The sequence below is a fragment of the Cariama cristata genome, unplaced genomic scaffold (assembly GCF_000690535.1).
Source record: "Cariama cristata isolate BGI_N322 unplaced genomic scaffold, ASM69053v1 scaffold7221, whole genome shotgun sequence".
In the NCBI taxonomy this organism is placed as follows: domain Eukaryota; kingdom Metazoa; phylum Chordata; class Aves; order Cariamiformes; family Cariamidae; genus Cariama; species Cariama cristata.
The window spans coordinates 47,279-64,717 of NW_009598612.1; the positions used below are offsets into that span (position 1 = coordinate 47,279).

The window sequence follows — 17,439 nt, forward strand, 5'->3', positions numbered from 1 at the left end:
AAAAGGTGGAGACACTCCTTCACTCTGATAACTCTCTCTTTTCACCTCACTTCTTAACTTCAGTTTATTGTTCACTGATGATCAAAAGTTGGATTCCTGTATTACTTGTAAGTAATCTGGCAGTCTCACTCCTGTTCCTTGTCTGGTTGTGCTACTGGATGCAGCGCAATCCCTTACATTTCTTCTTTATCATCCCCACCATAGCACAGGCCATAAGATTGCAAGATGCTTCTTGTTGCATTGAGTCAGTCATCTGCGTATGTGTTTGTGACTCTTACCTCAGTACCTCATGCACCCTATGGAGTTAGGTTCACAAATTCTCTGTAACATTCACGCTACATGTATCTCCACCACCTAATCCTTCTCCAGCTAATGTCCTCTTTTCTGGACATTTCTGCTAAGGATTCTCAAGGATAGGAAGTCTTGGGAGAGATGGCAAAACCCATTGAAGAATAAAGGGATTATGTTATTGGCCTCGGCATGCTTCCTTTACGGTAATCCACAGAAAGCAGCAACACCGCAGTGGCCTCTAGTGGGTTGCGCAGCCTCTTGTATGCTTCCTACAGTAAGTCTTGAGCAGGCCTATTAAGCTGGGTTTCTGTGCTAGAGCTAGAAAAGGAGCAGTGGCTGTCAGGGACATTGTTGTACGCCCTTGCAGGCTGCATGCAGCCTCTGACCTGCCAGCTGGAAAGTTCTGGCTTAACAGGTGGAACTTAGTGTCTGAAGTATGCTTGTGAACAGTGTTGTGGGATATAGAGTAGGGAGAAGAGTTCAGTATTTGGTGTAATGTGGATATCCCTGGTAGTCATCTGGAAGAGCATTTAAACAGTAGCTAGTAGAATGGAGTAAATGAAACATATATAAACATCACAGAGCAGAGAGGGAATGGAAATTCTTGGTTTGGATGGCAAAACGATAATCAGCTTAGAAAACAAGGCCCTAAATTAAATACAAGTTTGTAATGCCACTATGTATGGTAATGAAAAAGACATGTGACTTCGTTTTTGAGGGGACAACTCTGAGGCTAGGGACTTTGTGATTACCGTTACAGAGAATCTGGGCTTCATGGAATGCTTCATTTTGGAGTAGTTTGCTATTGTAAAGATGTAGACAAGATGGAAGGAATTTAGCAGTTAGCAACAAACATAATCAAGGTCTGAGGAGGACTGCAGAGGACAGATAGATGAATTTAAGCATTGTGGTACACAACTAAATTCCAATTAAGGAGAAGGGGAAAGGAAGAGCAATGTAAGTGTATAAATATTTGAATTATGTAAATGTCAAACAGACTTTCTCTTGTACACAGTGGCGTAAACAGAAGGGACGGAGAAGAAATGAAAGCTCTGTGCTGTCTATCCAAGGAACTTTGTCAATGAAAAGTAATGCAAAAGCACTGATTTCTGGAAGGAATAAAGGAAGCCCTATCTCTGGAGAGAGTAACCATGCTGGGCAGCAGGCCTTAGGATAGAAATCTTGTCCTGATTTTGGCTAGGATAGGGCCTTTTTGATTGCAGCTTCCATGAATTGTGTCATTGGAGAACTCATAAAACATTTTGTATTTGGACAGCGTAACAGAAACCATCAGTGTGATTCTGTAGTGCTGCCTTGTGAGTTAGTTACAAGGTATTTCTTATTTGGAAGACTGTTCTTTTTTGGGTCTCACAACTTTCAGTGATGTCTTTATCTTAGTATGTTTGCTGGAGGTCAGTGGGAGGAGGTCTTTGGTCTACAACTTCTGTTACATTTGATTTAACTATCTGTGTAGCTGCAGTGGGTTACTGAAAGAAAACTTACTTTCTTATCAGCTTTTTATCTTTTAGTAAACACATCAGTCAATTTGGAGCTTCTTTTTTAATGATGGGTTTTTTTAAAAGTCGTGGCTAAAAGTAATGTTTTCTAGACTAAAACCACTACCAACCATTCCTGCAATAAAATAGGTTAGTATACAAGGAACTCTAATACTCATTTCAGGAGTACTCTCTATGCACTTTCTTTTTAAATTTGCAAATTACAGACAACTCTAGAGCAGGACTTTTGATCATCTTTCTTTTGCAGAATTAGCTGAGATAGATATGTCCCCAACTCTAGTTAAATAAATAAATAGGTTTATCTGAACTTCTAGGTGATCAAAAAGTGAAAACCACTGGCAGAGAACAATTAAAGGCAGGTCTTGCATGGTGTGTTGATAGCTACCACCATTCCAATGCTACTTCAATAAAATGCTTAGCAGAGTGTACTGTAGGTTTCATCATAGATAAAGAATGTGCTTTGTCAGAAGAAAAAGAGATGATGTAAGATTTCTTTTATAGTGCTTTGAATATTTTAAATTCTGAAGATTTCTTTCTGTAATTGTTTCTCAATATGTCATATATAAAAATGAAGTTAAAAACTTGCGAAAGAAGTCAGATTGAAGCTCCCAAAAGTTTAAATCTGCTTGGTGTTTCATTGAAGCTTATCTTTTAATATAAAAGTAAATCCTTGCTTTTTTCTAATCTGGTGTAATCTAATTGCAGTTGATGAGTAAAGAGTCTCCAGTCTCTGTTGGAAATGATGCTTACGTTGACCTTGATCGGCAGGTATCTAAGACTAGATGTTTCTTTTCCTTTAATCAGTGGCCAGTCATTTTGCTTTATTAAGAAGTCTGTCTCTCTTTAATTGTGAAAGGATTTTGCGGGAAATTCAAATAAGGAGTGGAAGACTATGTTTCAGTATTTCAAGTCCTTTTGCTTTAAAAATTGAGTTTACCCATTTTGTGTATTTAAAGGAGAGAAAAACTCAATTTGGAAAACAAGTTTAGCTGTATTGCGTAGTATAGCAAAACTGCAGACTGATGCAAATCTGTGTGTATTGAGAAAGAAGGATAAAAAAAAAAAGTAGTATTTGAATAAAACTTTTTTGCCAGTTCCTGCTTCCAAAGTCAGTTAAAAAAAAAAAACCCATAGATGTGGCTCAAAAATCCTTAAAGCAGTCCTGGGAACTGTTACAATATATAAGAGAAGTTTTCAAAGAGAATCCTTCCCTGTCTAATATAGTTAAAGAATATGCAAACCCAATTTTTGTTTTACTAGCTTAACCTCATGCTAACACTGTCCTGCTTCCTCAGTTTTTTTCTCATTGGGAAGCAGCACAGTACAGTGGTGTTTCCTGTGTTCCTCCATTGTGCTCTCTCTGCAGAAGTATGTAAATTCTGGCAGATGGGATTAATTTTTGTATGTCAACAGACCCTTGACAAATAAACTTAAAAAAGTAAGATACGATGATGCTGTTTGAGAAAGCCCATCTAAAATTCATCATATATAATAATACATATCTATAGCTCTATATACATAATATGCATGCACCTGTTTTATCAGGCCAGTTTTCTTATAGCTCTGGTTTTTATGTTATCATAACTGCATTCATATGCAAGCTTGCAAGATACATATCTTTGAACGTAAAGCCTTTGAAGGGAACTATCTGAATATTTCCCACTGCTTACAAGATTCAGTGCCCATTTTCAGAAGGGTAGGCTTCTCCCTCACCATGGTAGTTGTATTCCTGTTGTGATGTAAGAGTAGCTTCCAGTGCGTAGAGAGATTTTACCCTAATTGTGCATTCCCTGTATTCCACCTTCCATTCCTTTCTGTATTTGAAAAGTAGACTGAAAACTGAAATTATGTCCTCTTTGCATCTGTAAAGAAAAGTGGTATTGACAATTTTTTCAGTGTACAGAGTTGATGAGTCCTTCAGAGCCAAGTTCTTCAGGATTTTTTGACTCAATTCATAAAACGAATGTGATAATTCTAATGTATTTTTGTAAGACCAAATATTACTTTTAGGTATGTTTACTTTTTAATGTCTCACAAACTAAAGTAATCATGTCTGGTTCTTTGTTTCTTTATAAAAGTGGGATTGCCTCAGTTTTCCAAAAAATTGTGTTTTTATTACCGAAATGTAAAAATAATTTTACAGTCATGTAGTTCAGAATATTTTTAGACACTTCACGGAGAGTGATGAAACTGTAAATGTTTGTTGTTTATGGTAGCTGAAGAAAACTACAGAAGAATTAAATGAAGCACTTGCAACAAAAGAAGAAATTGCCCAGAGATGTCATGAGTTAGATATGCAGGTAGGTTTGCTGTGTTATACATATTAATTTTGAAGTAGGAAAGATGTGTTAATTTTTAGGCAGCTGAAAACAAGAAGTATAATGTGGAAACATAATTTTTAAAAGGAAGATGAAAATTGCACAGTAATTATTTTGCTTTACTTGTGCTAGCAGAGTGAATTTAATTGTTTTCATATCATGATGCAGTGTTGCCAGTACTAAGATGGTTCGTACTAACAATGGTTTTCTTCATTCGGGTAGGAAGGGCGTGAGCTGTGTGATTCAACTCTTGCATTACAGAACTAACAGAGATTAAGCTGCCGTAACAGTTTCAGTTAAGAGTTAAATCCCAGTCAGAAGTTATTGTAGTTTTATCAACTGTGTATTGATTTAGACTAAGCCGTACTGTAAATCAAGCATACCTCATCCAGAAGACGTGAGGAGTGTGAACTGCGAGCCCTGAAAGACATTGCTATTGCAGCCCTACTTTAGAGTATAATTCAGGCTTTTACCAAGCAGTTCAGTAACTGTTAGAACTAATGAAGCTGATTTGTGTGTCATGCTTGATTTTGGTGTATGTGATGATTCAGGCTCATGTTGCAAAGTGTTGGTTACATCACATAGCAATTGCTATTATGCTTTTATTACAACAGGTTGCAGCTCTTCAGGAGGAGAAGAGCAGCTTGCTTGCCGAGAACCAGATTTTGATGGAACGTTTAAATCAATCTGATTCTATTGAAGATCCCAACAGCCCTGCAGGTCGTAGGCATTTGCAGCTGCAGACACAACTAGAACAACTCCAAGAGGAAACATTCAGGTAGAAAAGCTCCACTTGGTTAGATTGTTTGTTTGTAACTGGCAACAGACATGACTTACCTACTTCTGGTTCTGCTGCCAATTATGAATTAGTGTAATAGGTGGTATAACTACAGTAGTAAAGTTTTTACAGTGACGTACGTGTCATGATTTACCTCTTTACAAACTCCAGCTTAAAAAAATGCATAATTTCTTAATGCTGAAATGCTTTTACACGTCAGTCTCTATTCTGTGAAATTATTGCACGTGAATAATTTAAAATATTTTTTAAATTGTTTTTCAAAATCAGTGAGAAAAGTAACGTGCTTTCCTCTGTGTAAATTATTCTGATTGTATTTTTAAGGTGTAGGAATTCCTAGCTGAAAGTTTGCTATGGACAGTACTACAGGTGGTATTATACAGCAAAGTGTGTCCTTCTCTGAGTTTGAGAACAAATTGTTTTGTATCTGAAAGATGGGAGATTATCCACAAGTGAGCTCTGCTCTTCATTTGCATTTCCTCAACACATGGAAATACAGATCCTCTTTAAATATCCTTCCTGGTCCTTTTGACTGTTGCTTTCAGGCTCTCTAGGCCTATTCTGCTGAAGAAAGCTGGTCCGCTTCATCATCTTTTCATTCTTGTTGTTATACTTTCCCTATCCTTTGTGAGTGAAACTGTGGTGTTTCTTTACACTGCCAGTTTTTCTTCTCTTTCTGTCCTCTTCTGGTTGCCCTCTTCTAATTCTTGTGTCAGGTCCAGTGTAACTTTCCTTTTTTGCCTGTTTTGCCATTTTTCCACTTCCTCTTGCTAAGCCTATTTCCTGTGTGTTCAGACATACCTGATCCCTTCAGTTTCTTGAAAACCATTCAATGTTTCTCTTTCACTGCAGCTAGTGCCTGGTTTTCTTCTTTCTATACATCAACAATGTAAAGGAATAACGTAGTGATATCTCTCTAATGTCCCCTTTTATCTCTCCTTATTCATCTCCATGCTCTGGAATGATTCCTACCTGAATCGGTTATCAGTTGCTGTTTAAACAGGTTCTCTCCCCATATGCAATATCTGCACAGCCTGTTACTCTAGTTTCAGGTTCTGAAGGTCTTTTTAAACCCTTTTCATGTGTGAGACTCATCTCCCCACCTCCTTTACCTCCTTCCGCTGCCTTCATAGCATGTGGTTTCTAATGGCAATTTATATGTGTTCCTTCTCCAGTTGTACCTGACAAAACAGGACATATGTACAGCTTAGCTGATGCCCAATGTGCTCCAACAGTTTTTCTCCCAGTGTTGCTTCTTTATGTCCTTTGACAGTTCCGGTCTATCACGATCCAAATCTTTGTTGTATATGGTTTAGATGACCTGCTGACTATCTCTTGTCTCCATTCTTGCAGATTCTTTTTTAACTCCTTGAATTAATGAATACAATACTTTTTTTTTCCCCCATGCCTAATCCTCCTTTTCTGGATTGTTTTTATTTTAATTTTGAATCAAAATCACAGTAAGACTTCATCTTCCAGGTTGTGTCTTCTTACATTCATTCAAAATGCTTTGACAGAGTTTCTCTTAGTTATTCCCTTTGTTCACTGCCAGGTTAATGCAGCTTTGCCTGTGTATGCTGTATGTAGGTAGTTAACTCCAGAAACTTTAGTCTTGAGTTCTTTACATGCTAACTAGATAACTGAATGTATGACTTAGTTCTTCAGAGATACTGGGCATGCACAGGTTCTTTAGAAGTAAGTAAATAAATAAATAAAGCCACCTTGGTGAGAGCCCTACAGCGATTAGAACATCTGACAATCAGATCAGTATTGTTGAAGATGTATAAGAGTTGAAGAACTGAACAAAATCTTAGGATAAAGATATCATGTTCAAACTCTGTATGCCCCAAGATGAAAAACGATGGAAATTTCTGCTTGAGCTTCCATTGTTAAAAATTACTATGACAGAAAAAACTCAGGATTTATCTTTTTGAGAACATACATTACCTTGTGATCTTCTAAATAGAAAGACTGATATCAAATAGGGAGCATAAAAAAGTTGGTTTTGAATAAGCACGTTGGGCTGCTGTTCTTGTTCACTGCACCCAAAGGCTGTTTCATGTTTTAGAGAGGATGATGATGAGGAGAGGTAACTGTGTCTGAAGCTAAGAAATTATTTTCGGTTTTACCTCATTTCTACAGGTTAGAAGCTGCCAAAGATGACTATCGAATACGCTGTGAAGAACTAGAAAAGGAAATTGCTGAATTGAGACAACAAACAGAAGAGCTTACTACATTGGCAGAGGAGGCTCAGTCTTTGAAGGATGAGATAGATGTACTCAGGTAAACTCTGTTCCAGTAACCCTTTTTAAACTATTAACTTTGAATCCATATAATTCATGTTCTTAGTCTTTATTAGCTTTTGTTTAAATACTTTTAGTATTAAATATAAACACTCTCAATGGCAAGGTTCTTTTGGAACAGTTAAGTACACAGACAACCACACAATTCTGCTTAAATAAAATGGTTATTTATTATGTACCTAATCAAGAACTATTAGTAAACTTAGCAATCATACATGATCTTGTGGTCATAACAAGTCACTGACTGGTTTCTGGAGTATTTTCTACTCACCTTCATCATGACTTGGGCATTTGTTCTCATCAAGGAACTAGACCCTTTCCTTTCCTGAGTTTGCATTGTTTAGACTTTAGGTGGCGCTTTTGGTTCATCATATAATGCTGATATAAACAACATCTGTTACAGCTCTTTTTGCCACTGGATTGTAGCACCCAAAGTTGTCATGGTTTGATGATGCTAGGAGTTTATAGGGTGTGGCAGCACCTTTTACTATGGAATGTAGTCCTTCAGTAGTGGTGTCTTGCTGCTATGGGTTATTTTGAACAGTTATCCACTACCCACCTGTAGCACTCTTCCTAGCAAGTCTAGCAAGGCTTATTTTAATACTGCCTTTTCTAATTCACCAGCAGCTTTCTACCAAATCTATCTGTCTTTAACTCCTGTGTCGTTAATTTAAGGAATGAAGCCATCAGGCTGCACGATTCCATAAAGAATCTGTGTGGGCAACATGGGTTCAAAGAGTTATTCCTTGCCCCAAAGAGTTATTCTTTGCCTCAGAGAGAGGCTCTGCACTTCACTTGGGATTAAGGAAGTTTGGCTTGCCCCTATGACCCATAAATTGACCATTAGTTCAATGGGGGATTCTTTGGATTTCATAGGAAATTGAGTCTGTAAATCACTTGGTTCTAAAATGAAATGGGGGACAGTAATAGTGACGAGGGTGTGGGTGGTTGGGGGTGAGGGCTGTTGCTGTCCTGGCAGTGCACCAGGTGGACTGAAAAAACTGTGAAATGTTATGAGTGGAGCCTAGTATTTCTCTTTTTTTAGAAGGAATCAGGCTCCAAAGCTGTTATGGTACTTCTGTGTCACCAAGTGTATGCTACCCAGGAGATAGACCTTTATGATTTTATTTCTGGCTGTCATTAAAATAAATGGAAGAGCAGAAAATTTTATTCTTTACCCTTGTAAAATGCAGGACTGAGGATCGTTTTAGAATTGAAAGGAAATAGATGGGAGTGAAGGTGCTGTAACTATTATTTTAAGATTGGAAGCAGGTAAGAAGGATGTATTAAGAAGAGTGATAGAGTCTAAAGGTACTTCTGTCAGCAGCTCTTTGAGTTGACAAATAGTTATGGGAGAGAAGTCGATAATTTAAAAGTGAAAACATTAGTAACAGGAGGATATGGTTGCTTTCTTGTTCTCCCCATGCTGTCTCAGAATGTCTTCTGCATTAAGGCAAAGTACTGAGGAAGCATCAGGACATTTAATTTTGTTAGTTTTCAGAGTACAGTTTTGAGACAAATCTGTCCCTCCAGGCATTCTTCTGATAAAGTAGCCAAGTTAGAAAGCCAAGTAGAGTCATACAAAAAGAAATTGGAAGACCTGGGTGATTTGCGACGGCAAGTGAAACTCTTAGAAGAGAAGAATACAATGTACATGCAAAATACCGTGAGCCTGGAAGAAGAACTAAGGAAGGCCAATGCAGCACGCAGTCAGCTGGAAACATACAAGAGACAGGTGAGAACAGACATCATTAGTGCGACAGTTCTCTGTATTGTTCAACACTTTCTCTTCATAACATGGCTAATACCTCAAAGTAAAAAAGAAATTATGAACAAACAATCCCTGTGTTTAGAAGACTTCTGTGTTTTAATAGGTACTACCTTTGTCCTCCTTTCCTGCAATTCTTATCATTATTTCAAGTTTACATTAGTTTGCCAATAAGCAATGTTTCTTAGTTTTAAAAAAACAACAGATTTTAAGTTTTTTTTCTCAAATTATTCCTAATTCGTATTCAGTAGTGAGGCTTGAATTAGAACTTCTTCTTTCAGAAAAAGTATCTGCTTTACACTTACAAATTTCCAGCAGTGAGAAGCACACCACAGCTGAGGTAAGTTATTCCTGTGGTTAAGTAACCTCTATTTTTGAGGTTCTAGTTTGTCTGATATGTCTGAATTTGTCCAGTTATGAAGAGAGAAGGACGCATATCATCCCTGTTGTTTATGTGCACCCAGCAGAGCACAAAATGTGTCACCAGCACACTCTCTGGAGTGAAAGGAATCTGTTTATCCTCCTGTTTATCAAAGTACCATGTGATCCTGTTTCTGTAAAGGTGGAAGACGTGTTTAATGTTCTCTCTGCTACACTACATTGACATGACATCATTCTGGGATTCTTATTACAGGGCCAGACAGAGCATGGTTCGTTAAAGTAGTAGTGCCTGCTCTGTATTTCTGCCTGCTCTTAATCTTGAATGGTCATGGCACAGAGGTCCCTATATGTCAGCTTACAGCAGAATGAAAATACAGAAACAACCACTAACAACATTGCAAGCCCAGGAGCAATGTGTATCCCTAAGACTTGATCACTTTTTCACTGCACCTGGCCATCTTAGTTATTAAGACAGCTAGCTTCAGCCTCTATGGGCTAATTGTAAATACAATCCAAATGATTGCACCACAAAAAAGAACTTGGACAAGAAAAATGCTGAAATAGCAGACAATCAAAGGGAAAAGTAAACATAGAAAGCAATGGCCTTTCACACATGAGTAGTAGTATCATGTTGTCTGACAACAAATATTTCACTTCGTTGAACAGCTGAGCATGTGATATAGTTGTGTAACCTCAACATCTGCATCTGATTGTTCTTATTTCAACAACAATGAGGACTTTGGAAAGGCCAGTCCCACCATTTGTGCTGCAAAAATATTCCTCCTTTTCTTCATCATTCCCTGTGTTTTATGGGTAGGTTTTGATGTCTGAGGAGCTGTTGATTTGTACAAAACTGTTCTGCTGGCTGAGACTGGAATAAAGCTCAGGAGTCTCATGACAGATGTGAGTTTTCTTCACCTAACCACAGTGCCTCAAAATGAACATACAGTGTGTTTTCCTTCAGTGTCTGTAAGGCTGGGCTTGTTTTGAGACCTGCCTGTTAATCATGAAATGTAGCAAAATTAATCTCTGGGAATCCTAAATTGTGCTATAAGAATTAAGCCAGGTGTAACGATTCAGATGTTATGTCACTGCTGAGCACTAGTGTGCCCCTGTAGTGGAATGTGTCTTGTCTGGTGTGTGAAGGATCCAATCCCGCTCATCATGATGCCATGAGATGAGTTATTTCTTTGGCTTAGAAGCTCTGTGGTGTGCAGATGAAAGTCCAGATTGGTTCAAAATCCTATAGTGATCTGCAAGGAAATCCGATCTTCACCCCATCCAGCAGTTTCTGTGAGATGAGGTTAGTGGTGGTGTATTGTGCTGGGAGATGTAATAGCATTTTTTTATCTAAGACTTTTTGTTCACTTTTCTGAAAGCAAGTACTAGCATTTTCTAAGAAACTTTTTGTTGCAGCCTGAGGAATTGAAATGTGAAGGTTCCAGGATTATTTTTTGTAATTTTAATTCAGCCCCTTTGTGCATGTGCATTCTGATATTATTTTTTTTTTAACAGTATGTCTTGCTTTTCTTTGCTGCAAGATTCCTGCTTTACTCATTCCACGCGACAGATAATGCTCAGTAAATGTGATGGCAGTTCATTTTTTTTTTTAATCTTCTGCATTGCCATGTAGCTGTATATCTTTCTATACACTCCCAGGTCCTGATTCAAGATGATTTGTTTCCTGTTGTATTTTTCTACATACCATTACTATAGCATGAGTGATTACAAACATTAATGCATTTGCTTCCATTGAGGTGAAACTATACCTATTTTGCAAGTGGGCGCACAATCACAGGTGAAGGCCTGCATTTTTATTTTTTATAGCTGCCATTATTCTGATAGTCCCAGTGGTGGAATCCACATCTGAGAAACGAATTATTTTCATATCTAACATTGATTTTTTTTTTTTTAATCTGACAGGCCTGTGCTTCTTTTGCAGCTTTTAAATTAACAACAACAGCAAAGTCCTTCTCTAAGACTTAAGACCATGCAGATTTTTAGGCCTAGTGGTTATTTTGCTATAGCTATGCACGTTGAAGAGAAAAAGTAATTAGAACCATTAGGCAGTCTTAATGTAGGTATAGCTACTGCTTTGCTTCACAATTTAGATTAATCACTTTCTCTGTGATCTAAAAGCCATGAAAAACCCTTCTTATGAATCACTTCAGAAGAAGCTGTATGTCTTTATCTGAGTCTTCATTCAGCTTTTGTGTTTGCAGGTCAGTCTTTATTCAGCTTACTTGCTTCCATGCTCTGTACATTATGAGCTTTACTAATGTTTTGGGAATGAGCCTTTGCTAGTAAAGGCTGAAAGTTTTGAAAAGGCAAGACTTCCCTGTTTTGCCTCCTGTTCACTGATTGTTTTTGCTCAGCTTTCAGATCTCTGCTGATTTAATTTTAAAAGCTCTTTACTGATCTGTAGTTGAAAGAATACATGTGACTTTGTTAGCAATGTTTCCTTCTGACGTAAAGACAACTGCTTATGAGCCTGTGGCTGAATCTTTATATTAGTATATTTAAAATGATTAGGAAAATCTCAGGTTAGGAAACATTACCTGATTGCATAAACTAGTGATTGAATTCTGAGTGAGGCTTGTGAAATAGTTAACAAAAGGTGTAGACCATTTGCTTTTTTCAGAGTTTTTTCTTTTTCCCAGGCTTCTCAGAATGCAGGAGGATTTTTCTACTTAATATCTTGGGTTTAGACGTACTGAAATACTTCACAGTTTTTGCTTCTTTTGCTTCTCCTAAGACCTAATATTTGAATGTGGTTGGTTTTACTGAAACATAGAACAACTGATGAAAGCAGTTTTTAGTATGTCCTATAGGTAACTATTTCACCTGTTTACAACATGACACATGGTGCATGGTAATTGGCTACTTTGTCTTGTATATTTTGTTTTAATATTAATATTTGCAGACAAATTATTGATTCTTGTTCTCACAGGCAGTTGAACTACAAAACAGGTTATCTGAAGAATCCAAGAAAGCTGATAAATTAGATTATGAATGCAAGCGACTGAAAGAAAAAGTAGACAGCCTCCAAAAAGAAAAAGATGTAAGTGCCAAGGTGGTATTTTTTTTGGTAGTAGCGATAGCAACTTTGTGTCCTTTACAACACAGAGATATGGTAATTATAGTTAGCCATTTACGGCAAGCTTTTTAAATGAGGAGGTTTTTTTTCACTTACAGTTTTCTAATGTTTGTGTACAAGATCCTTTTCAAACCTAAGAACTGTACAGCATGGAATAAAGTGACTGTACAAAAACATATGCAACCCATTTTTAAGAGGAAAAGCCTTCATGTTTGGGATCTGAAGTTGTTTCTTGACCATTTACCATTACCATCTTGACCATTACGAAGGTTAATAAACACCCAGGGTAATTGTAATGTGTTCTGGAAAACTCTTTAGGGTTTCTGTAGTATCATCCTAGACCTTAACTCCTGTAACATTTTTTCTAAAGCATTTTTGAGTTACCATCAGCATGCTTCTCTTTATGAAGTCAGGGCTAGTCCAGCAAGAAGCTTTGAAGTTGTGTAGAGGGACACATCTTTTGTGGTGATCTCACCTTTTATGACAGCTCCTTGTTGATCTATGTTGCACTGCAAACATGGAACATGCAGGATGGATACCACTCTATTCCCTTCCTCTCTGTCATTTGCTGTTAGTGATTCTGCAATTAATTGCTCTGTCCTCTCTTGCCAAGACTGATCCTTCAGACTTCTGTTTCACACTGTTGTTTCTCACCAGTTTATTTTGGCTTGTTTCTTAGAAATGTATATGCAGGCGCCTCAGACTACGTCAAACCAAGACCAACACTTTGAGTTAGCAATTTCTTAGGCTTATTTTAAGTCAAAGTCCATCTATCCATCAGTCAAAATCTCTGTAATCTTTTCCCTCAATAATCATATTTCCTGTACAATTCTTTCCAAAATTTCTATCCCCTGCACTTCAATAGCATTTGAGCTGAAAGTTTTCCATTATTTTCTGTTCATAGGTCTTTGATTTCCATATTTTATTAGATTTTCAAACTATTGTGGACCCTTGTCTTTGATATCACTTTCGTCTGCCCTTCAGTTCAGACAAGAATGCCCATAGTAGCTGTATTTGTACTATGTTTTGATTTTCTTTCCTGCTCTTTATTTAAAGTTTGTTTTTCCAGTTTTGTTATGTTTGACAATGGTAAGGTGGTGTCTGTGGCTTACCCATTGCTTGGTGGACCATTTCATCTTGCACAAAGGATCTGAATTGCAGGCTGTTGTCATACAATTTTCTGTTTTGCCCCCTGGCAAACAGGATTTTTTGGGGTAGGTGTTGTTTTTCAATACGTTCTTTGAGATGGATATACCCCTGTGAGAAGTAGGTTACAGTGAAGTCTCTAAACATTGGAATTAGTGATTCTCTACCGGTGTTACCTACTTTTTCTGTTCCCTTTTGTCACATATGTACCAGTAAGGTTGCTCACCACAGGTCACAAGCCACGTAGTAGTATCTTGTCAGTTTTATTTTGGAAACAGTTACTGAAATTGATTTTGTCCTTGTTTATGTGTTCTGGCAAAGTGTGGTAACGTGTTTGATACCTTCAGCTTTGTAGCTTGGAATTTTACCTCTGTGGTGTGTTGTGTGATAAGTGCTAAGATAATTGATAGGTTGACTTTGTCTGCAGAGTACAAATGAAGCCCTAGAGTTTTTTCTGTTAGTTAAAATATTCTGGTATTTGATTAATTTAACTTGGTGTTTTCTGACTGATGGTAGCAGATTGCAGAATCCTTCATTTCTGGAGCTGAGTTTGAGCACTCCTCTGTGTGGCTCTTCTTCTGTAGTATTTATGGTAAAAACAGTTTTTTTCACCTGAGAGGTTTGTGAAATGACTTTCAGTGCTAACAGAATGTACACTTTATTCAGATTGTTCTGACAGTTGCACCAGAGTTCACCTTGTAGGATTCAGAAATACAGCAGAAGCCTCTGTCACACCTCACTAAAATGTTCTTTGCCAAAGTGATTCCAAGATCTATTAGGGCTGAAATATAAAATATATCTGAATCAAACTGTTAATAGGATTAAATGAAAAGAACTGTCAGCTGACACAACTCCATACCTACACAGAGCCGAGGTCTGTCGTGGACCTTTTAGTAATACCGGACACGTCTGATTTTGGAGCAAACTACAACTTGGATCTTTACATAGTTGACATTTTCTCCTTTCATTTTTGAATCTTGGCAACCTTCTGGACAAAAACTCGATGCTACCTGTAGATTCTCATTTTTGCCAAAAGAGGACTTGTGCCAAATTGAGAGAGTATTTGCCTGATGCTACTGAAGAGCACATCTGTCTAGATCCCAAGGTAGTCTAGTCCTGTTCTTCAGTTCTCTTTGGATTGAGCCTCAAGCAACTAGTTTTCTTCCATAGCTAAGATGCTGGTGAATGGCAAGGCCAGTTGACACACAGGAGGAAGGGGATGTGGAAATGCTGCTCATTCTTTCACTGTTGAAGTACAAACAGAATGAGTTTAATTCAGTTTGTTTGTTATGTTGACTCTGTACTCACCTGCTTTTTATTTCACTCCTGGTTAAACCTTGGTTTTTTGGTGAGGGAAAAATCTACAGTCTCTTAATTCACTTCCCTTTCAGCCCTGATGAGGGGAAAAGGAGGATGGCTGAGTGGCCCCGGTGGGTGCTGTTTACTACCTGGTACCAGAACTTTGTGTCACCAATACCTTGATTTTGTAAGCTTATACCCTGATATTTTTATCCCCGTCAGTGTAAGAGCAGCAACACTTCTCAAAAAAACCACTGTTTATGTGGAATATATAATATTTATATTTGTTCTGTTACTACTTAGATGCCTTAATTTGAAAATAATCTCTAGAGTTGCATTAAATTCCTTTTAAAGTGTTGAAGGCTATGCGTTTTGGCACCTTGTGTACTGATGAAGATGGATTTGTAGTGCCAACACTGATATTCATTCTCTTTCCAATTATTCAGAGATTAAGAACAGAAAGGGATTCTTTGAAAGAAACTATTGAAGAGCTTAGATGTGTACAAGCTCAGGAGGGTCAACTCACCACTACAGGTAAAGGACAAATAAGGAGATTAAATGCATCTTTTCGAAAGTTTACAGGACTTCTCTGGAGAGTATTGAATGCACTTTTGTTTAGCACAGAATAAATTTAAGCTTCTCTAAGATCAGTAGTGAAAAGCTGATTCAACTATTCATAACTTTGTAAGCATTTGAAAACTTCAAACGTTATTTCAGTCAATCAGAAATTTTAGTCTCCTCCCCAGTGTGATATTTTTATAATGTATTTCTAATTTATGTGTAGTTACAGAGTTTTCTTTAGAGAGATAATAAGTTTTCTCATGTGTGTATGATGTTTCATGTGTTCCAATTTATTTCTATGTGTGATGTTGCACAGCTTTGTAGTTCTTAGATAAGCTAATGAGCTGAAAATATACCACAAAATTGCTTGATCAGAAGGGATGAAGATAGAAATAATGATTGTTCTCCAGATGAAATTGTGCTTGTCTGTCTGTCCTGCTGTAGCCTGACTTTGTGTCATTTTTCCATCTTCTAGCATTACTCTAAAACTGTAAACTTCTAGAATAATGTTTACATCTGGTCTTTTAAAGAAAGTTACTGGTCTTCTTGCTAAATTTTTTATTTTTCCTAACCCAGGATTGATGCCTCTGGGAAGACAAGAGCCTTCAGACAGTTTAGCAGCAGAAATTGTTACTCCTGAAATAAAGTAAGCTAATGTGTGCTTTGTTTTACTGATCTTTACAAAGTACCATAGATGATTTTAGTTAGTTTTCAGTGTTAGAAAGTTCCTACAATTAACATATGTTTATATCTCTCCTTTTGGATTTCTGCACAACAGGAGCTGTTTTACTTAAGACAAAATTCAGTTGACCTCTCTTGAGTTTGTATTGTGCTCCAAAAGAAAAGGGAAAGCAAAAAAATCCCTTTATCCTTACATTGTGTCTCTTCCTTTCCTGCAGGGAGTTCATGTAACTAAAGCTTATACATGCATTAACAGACAGAAGTTTTGTAACGAGAATGTGGTGTTGAACAAGGAAAAAATGACTAGAATTGTGAAAGGAAGAGTAAATGATAAATTCCATTTTGTATCATGGCAAATGTTTACAGTCTGTTAAGAGGAAGAACAGCAGTGGCAGGGCTGAAAATCATTGTATCTTAAGATGTTACAGTCTGTGTTTAAGCTATGCTAAAAGATTTTAAGACAGTCACATATTAGAAATCTATTAGCTCTTTAGGAAATATTGTATTTTATCTCTACCAATACTGATACAGTATTTTAACACTTGGAAAGCTCAATATGGGTCAAAACATACTGCTCAGTAGTAAAATATCTTTCTGGAAAACTAATAATAGAAAAGATTGTGTTTTCTTCCTGCTGTGCTGCTGCACCTTGCTACAAGAGCAGTTCTTTTGAGTCTTTTCAGAAAAAAACAAAAGAGAAGAGTAAGGTTTTGAGGCAGTGTTAGTGAAGTATGGGGTTACTGCATAAACATTCCACATGATTGTGTGAGAGAGGACAGGATCCTAAATGCCATAAATATCCAAGCATAGCCTGTGGTTGCACTAACTCTTCATCTTTGGCTCCTGAAGATGACTTCTGGATTTTATGCAAGCATATATCCTATGCAGACTGTTTGCAGCTCCTGAACTTGGCCTCCATGCCTATTTGATAGAGGTGGACAGTAGCAGTGGCTGCTGTAGGACTGGAACTTCCTGATCTAGAGGTCTGGGCTGCTGCTTCTGCTGATGAAGGGGAAAGACTGCACAAGGCAGCCCACCCACAGGAATAGCTACTACTGCTGTCTTGTTCCCTCCATGGTGTCAGAGCATGGGTCCATGCTCAAGCACCTTTCTCCATCTCATAGAGAAGACCTGCAGAACAAATGGGGGAGTTCATGAAGCAGATTCAGTCTGTGGCCTGTCAGTTACACCTGAGGAAATCAACAAGTTAAGTGACATGAGGAGTTAACAGGGCTTGTAGCTAGATTTGAGGGGGAAAGGGATAAACCAAGGTTCATTAGA

General features: G+C 37.5%; 1 protein-coding gene across 1 annotated transcript in view; it reads left to right on the top strand.

Moving 5' to 3' along the window:
• The window catches only part of LOC104168688 (protein Hook homolog 3-like), a 57,018-nt gene extending 40,885 nt beyond the window's left edge, over positions 1-16,133 (top strand). The window contains 8 exon segments of the mRNA XM_009709357.1: positions 2,514-2,576; positions 4,025-4,108; positions 4,741-4,904; positions 7,065-7,205; positions 8,759-8,960; positions 12,325-12,435; positions 15,363-15,450; positions 16,054-16,133. Of these exon segments, the coding sequence (XP_009707659.1) occupies positions 2,514-2,576; positions 4,025-4,108; positions 4,741-4,904; positions 7,065-7,205; positions 8,759-8,960; positions 12,325-12,435; positions 15,363-15,450; positions 16,054-16,127 (927 nt within the window). The 3' untranslated portion in view covers positions 16,128-16,133.
• The last annotated feature ends 1,306 nt before the right edge of the window (positions 16,134-17,439 follow it).